A 5,576-nucleotide genomic window follows, 5' to 3' on the forward strand; every position below is an offset into this window, starting at 1 on the left:
CCCTCTCCCTCCCATGCCCTCTTTGTGTGTAATAGAATATCCTATTTTTCTTATTCACTCAAGTTTCTCTTGGTGTCCCCTGCTATTCACCCCCTCTTTCCCATCCCCCATGTCATCTTAGATTATTTAGTGTTCCACCCTCACTCTGTGAATTATTCTTCTGATTACTATAATAGTGAATACTATAATAGTGAATAGAGTTCACTACAGAGAATTATACATAACATTTCTCTACATAGGAATACAGATAATTAGATCTTACTGAGGCCCTTAAAAAGGCAAATTTAAAAATTATAAGTTTTCTTTCTTTCCCCTCTGTTTCTTATTTACCTTTTCATGTTTCTCTCGATTTTTGTGGTTGGATATCAAACTTTCCATTTAGCCCTGGTCTTTTCTGTGCAAATACTTGGAATTCTTCAATTTTGTTGAATGCCCATACTTTCCCCTGGAAATATATAGTCAATTTTGATGGGTAGTTGATCTGTGGTTGCAGGCCCAGCTCTCTTGCCTTTCTGAATATTGTATTCCAAGCCTTATGGTCTTTTAGCGTGGAGGCTGCCAGATCCTGTGTGATCCTGATTGGTGTTCCTTGATATTTGAATTGTCTCTTTCTGGCTTCTTGTAAGATTTTTTCTTTTGCTTGAAAGCTCTTGAATTTGGCAATTATATTTCTGGCCATTTTCTTCTCTGGATCGAATGTAGTGGGTGTTCTATGAATCCTTTCGATGTCTATATTGCCCTCTTGTTGTAGGACTTCAGGGCAATTTTGCTGAATAATTTCTTTTAGTATGGAGTCCAGGTTTCTATTAATTTCTGGTTTTTCTGGAAGACCAATTATTCTCAAATTGTCTCTTCTATACCGGTTTTCTTGGTCTGTCACTCTCTCATATCAGATATTTCATATTTCCTTCTATTTTTTTTCAGTCTTTTGACTTTGTTTTATTTGTTCTTGTTGTCTTGAGAGATCATTAGCTTCTAATTGCTCAATTCTAGCCTTTAGGGACTGGTTTTTGGCTCTAAACTTTTTGTTTTCAGCTATGATCTTTTCAATCTGGTCATTTCTGGTGTTCAATTTGCTTATCAGTTCATTTGATTTCTGAGCCTCACTTTCCAATTGCAAGATTCTACCTTTTAAACTGTTATTTTCTTGCCAGATCTCTTCCATCTTCCTCAGAATCTCAGTTTTGAACTCTTCCATAGCTTGTGACCTGTTTTCCTTATTTTAGGAGGGTCTGAATGCTTGTTTGTTCTCCTCCTCTGTTTGCTCGGTTGTCTGGATTTTCTCTGTGTAAAAGTTGTCGAGTGTTAAAGACTTCTTTTTCTTGTTGTTTATCTTTCTCTTCTGAACTTCCTGAGTCTGGGTAGCCATCATTAGCCCAGCAGCTTCTCAGCTTTATCCTCGCGCTCAGTGTCTGTCCGCGGTCCTTTGGCTCCTGAGGTCTGAGTTCTGGTCTTTTCAAAGGTCAAGCCCCCTGGTCGACCCCCTTGCTTGATCCTCTGCCAGAGGTTCCCTTACCAGTCTCAGGGCGCTGCTTCCACAGTCGTACACCCGTCCATGCTGGTTCCCCCACTCAGGGTTTCAGAGCTTTAGCTTGCTTAGCTTGTGGCTGTGTCTGCCTCCACCCATGCCTCTGCCAGTGCCTGAGCTCTGAGCCGGCGTTCTGCGCCCTGCGTCCACTCTCTGCTCCCACGCTCAGGTTTTGCGTGGGTTCTTTGGCTTATTGGGGTCCCAAATCTTGCTGCTCTCAGGAACAGGCCCCGGAGCTGCCAATGACTCGATGGGTGCCCCAAACTTGCTCTATTTCTTTTTAGCTGGCTTCGGCGTTATAGGTGTTGTGTGTGGAGGGGGTGGGTGTGGGATGGTTGCTCTGCCCAAGATTTAGTGAGAGCTGTTTCACCCCTCTATAGCATGGAAATGTCCTGATTCCACGTACCTTCCACGCTGCACCCTGTTGTGGGGTTCCTCCGTTCGCCTGGATTTGTTTTTATGTCCCCTTGAGGAGTCTTGTGTGTTTCAGTCAGGAGAGGTTAAGAGCTGCCTTTTACTCTGCCGCCATCTTAACCCTGAACCCAAGAATTTTTTTGTTGTTCTGTTTATTACAGGAATTCTGGCTTTTCTTTTTGACTTGGAGAAGACAGACATTCAAAGATAAATTTAAAAAAGTAATTGAATAATAGTTATCCTTTAAAAAGTCATGGGCCATCACAGACTCTTATGCTTCTGCTGAATTAAAAAAAAAAGAATTAGCAGTTAAGATGTGATTTTATATATGACAGGCATAGAAATATTTCTTGCCTTGCCATAGGAAATTTCCACAGAATGATCATGTGATAGTGCATCAGAAGTGGTCAACACAGAAAAGTATAAAGCTTATCTGGCACAACAGAAAAAAAAAGAATTATCCACAAAAGACATTTGAATGACAAATTGGAACTGAAATGGAGAAAGGCCATCTAGTACTAAAGAAAGATCACTTTCAGGCTCAGGGTTTGAGTTCTAGGTTTACCAGCGGGGATTTTGGTCATGTGCCTTGGCCATTCTGAGTTCATGGCTTGAGTTGTAATGTGTAATGAGAATATATCTCTGTCTGTGTCACTAGTTGTTGTGAGCATCCAGTGTTTATCAATCATTTCATAAATCATCTTCCATATGTGAGCTAATGACATTTTTAATTGCTTAATTCTTCTCATGAACTTTGAAAACTCTTCCTTTTGATTGAGGAAAAAGAAGTCAGTCTCCTTTTTTCTATAGATATAAGTCAGTGTGACACTCTATATTTGTTTGTTTCTTTCAGATGGAGAAACCAGTTTTGAAATGAATGAGACTACTGCAAAGCTGTGCAATTCTGTGGACAAGACTCGCCAGCATAGATTCATGAGTCATGGTTCCTATGACTTCAATATGAGAGAAATCTGCGACTCAGATATTAAGACAGGGAAAAATCAAAGTAGTCACTGTGAAGCTGATAAAGATGGAAAGGATTTCAGGCAATATTCAGTCCTAATTCAGAGTAAAAAAATGATCTCTGGAAATGATTATTTTCAGTATAGTGAAAATAGGAAATGCTTTACTGAAAAGTTTGGGCTTATTCAGTATCATGAGAAGCTTCCTGAAGTACAAACATATCAGGGAAATCAGTGGGGAATGTCCCTATGCTTGAGTTCAGACATCATTAGACATCAGAAAAGTCATATGGGAGAAATGCTTTATAAATGTAATGAATGTGGGATGGCCGTCAGCCAAAACTCAAAGCTCATCGACTATCATGAATATTGTAATCAATGTAGAAAGGTTTTCATACAGAATTCCAAACATGCTCTACATCAGAAAATCTACAATGGAGAGAAACCTTATAATTGTAATCAAAACGGAAAAACATTCCAATGTATCTCCAGTATTGCCATACATGAGAAAAACCACACTGGAGATAAACCTCATGAATGTCATGAATGTGGTAAAACATTTGGTTTATATTCTCCCTTCAGTACCCATCAGAGAATCCACACTGGAGAGAAATCTTATGAATGTAACCAAACTGGAAGTGCTTTCCGATGTAGCTCCAGTCTTGCTGTACATCAGAAAAACCATACAGGAGAGAAACCTCACAAGTATGATGAATATGGCAAGACTTTTGGTGATTACTCTTCCCTAAGTGCCTATCAGAGAATCCACACTGGAGAGAAATATTATCAATGTGATCAACCTCGAAAGCCTTTCCAACTTGGCTCTACTCTTGCTGTACATCAGAAAAACCACACTGGAGAGGAACCTCATGAATGTCATAAATGTGGTAGAATTTTTGATAAACACTGTTCCCTCATTGCACATCAGAGAGTCCACAATGTAAAGAAACCTTATAAATGTAATCCTTGTGGAAAGGCTTCCAAATACAGCTCCAGTCTTCTTCTTCATCAGAGAATCCACACTGGAGAAAAACCTTATGAATGTAATCAGTGTGGAAAGGCTTTCACACGGAAATTCAGTCTTGTTGTACATCAGAGAATCCACACTGGAGAGAAACCTTATGAATGTAAGCAATGTGGAAAGACTTTCCGAACAAGACTCAATCTTGTTGAACATCAGAAAATTAGCATTGGAGAAAAACCTTATAAATGTAATCAGTGTGGAAAAGGTTTCAGACACAGGTCCAGTCTTCCTCCTCATCAGAGAATCCACAGTGGAGAGAAACCTTTTGAATGTAATCAATGTGGAAAGACTTTCACACAGAACTCCCATCTTTTGACACATCAGAGAGTCCACACTGGAGAGAAACCTTATGAATGTAATCAATGTGAAAAGGCTTTCATGAATAAGTCCATTCTTGCCATACATCAGAGAATCCACACCGGAGAGAAACCTTATGAATGTAAGCAATGTGGAAAGACTTTCCGAACAAGATTCAATCTTGTTGAACATCAGAAAATTCACATTGGAGAAAAACCTTATAAATGTAATCAATGTGGAAAAGCTTTCAGACACAGGTCCAGTCTTCCTCTTCATCAGAGAATCCACAGTGGAGAGAAACCTTTTGAATGTAATCAGTGTGGAAAGACTTTCACTCAAAACTCCCATCTTTTGACACATCAGAGAATTCACACTGGAGAGAAACCTTATGGATGTAATCAATGTGGAAAGGCTTTCAAGGAGAACTCTAGCCTTGCTGTACATCTGAAAATCCACGCTGGAGAAAAGCCTTATGAATGTAATCAATGTGAAAAGACTTTCAAGAATAAATCCAGTCTTGTTATACATCAGAGAATCCACACTGGAGAGAAACCTTATGAATGTAATGAATGTGGAAAAACTTTCACAAATAAGTCCAGTCTTACTATACATCAGAGAATTCACACTGGAGAGAAACCTTATGAATGTAAGCAATGTGGAAAGGCTTTTACACAAAATGCTAATCTTTTGAAACATCAGAGAATTCACAATGGAGAAAAACCTCATGAATGTAATCAGTGTGGAAAAGCCTTCACACACAACTCCAAACTTGCTTGCCATCAGAGAATTCATACTGGAGAGAAACCTCATGAATGTCATCAATGTGGAAAAGCTTTCAGACAGAGCTCCCATCTTTCTAAACATCAAAGGATCCACTCAAGTATGATGGGTGAAGTCTGAAATAACTGAGGAAACAAAAGTTTGAGCTTCTGAGAATACTTATTTACTAAGCTATGCATGGCAATTGCATAACAAATTAGGCATAGTGTAATGTCAGGGAGATAATAACCCTGTACAGATAAGATATTGGCTCAGGGAGAAATGAAGCTATCAGAGTTTAAATTGTCATTAAAGCTTTAGCCTCTCTTGGTGTTACTAGGAAATCTGTGGACAATGTTAGACTCCAAGCAACTCCCTCTAGCCAATCACTGAAAGTCTCTTAGGAAACCAATTCCCTAACAGTTAAGTATAGCTCTGTTGAAGAGGTGTTACTATTATGATATTCAGTGTAGAAATATTTGGTTATCTGAGTATGAATAGAATTAAAGGAGTTCAATCTGTAGCCTCAAGCTTTGATGATGAATGACCCTCTGATTCAAACTTCACCAACACTCTCTTATGGCTGCCCTCT

At 39.1% G+C, this 5,576-nt stretch overlaps 1 protein-coding gene across 1 annotated transcript in view; it reads left to right on the forward strand.

Moving 5' to 3' along the window:
• The window catches only part of LOC123240767 (zinc finger protein 271-like), a 44,993-nt gene extending 39,868 nt beyond the window's left edge, over positions 1–5,125 (forward strand). The window contains exon 6 of the mRNA XM_044668478.1: positions 2,796–5,125. Coding sequence (XP_044524413.1) covers positions 2,796–5,125 — 2,330 coding nt within the window. The remainder of the gene's footprint in view (positions 1–2,795) is intronic.
• Positions 5,126–5,576: the final 451 nt, after the last annotated feature.

Source organism: Gracilinanus agilis, chromosome 3, assembly GCF_016433145.1.
Source record: "Gracilinanus agilis isolate LMUSP501 chromosome 3, AgileGrace, whole genome shotgun sequence".
NCBI classification, from domain to species: Eukaryota; Metazoa; Chordata; class Mammalia; order Didelphimorphia; family Didelphidae; genus Gracilinanus; species Gracilinanus agilis.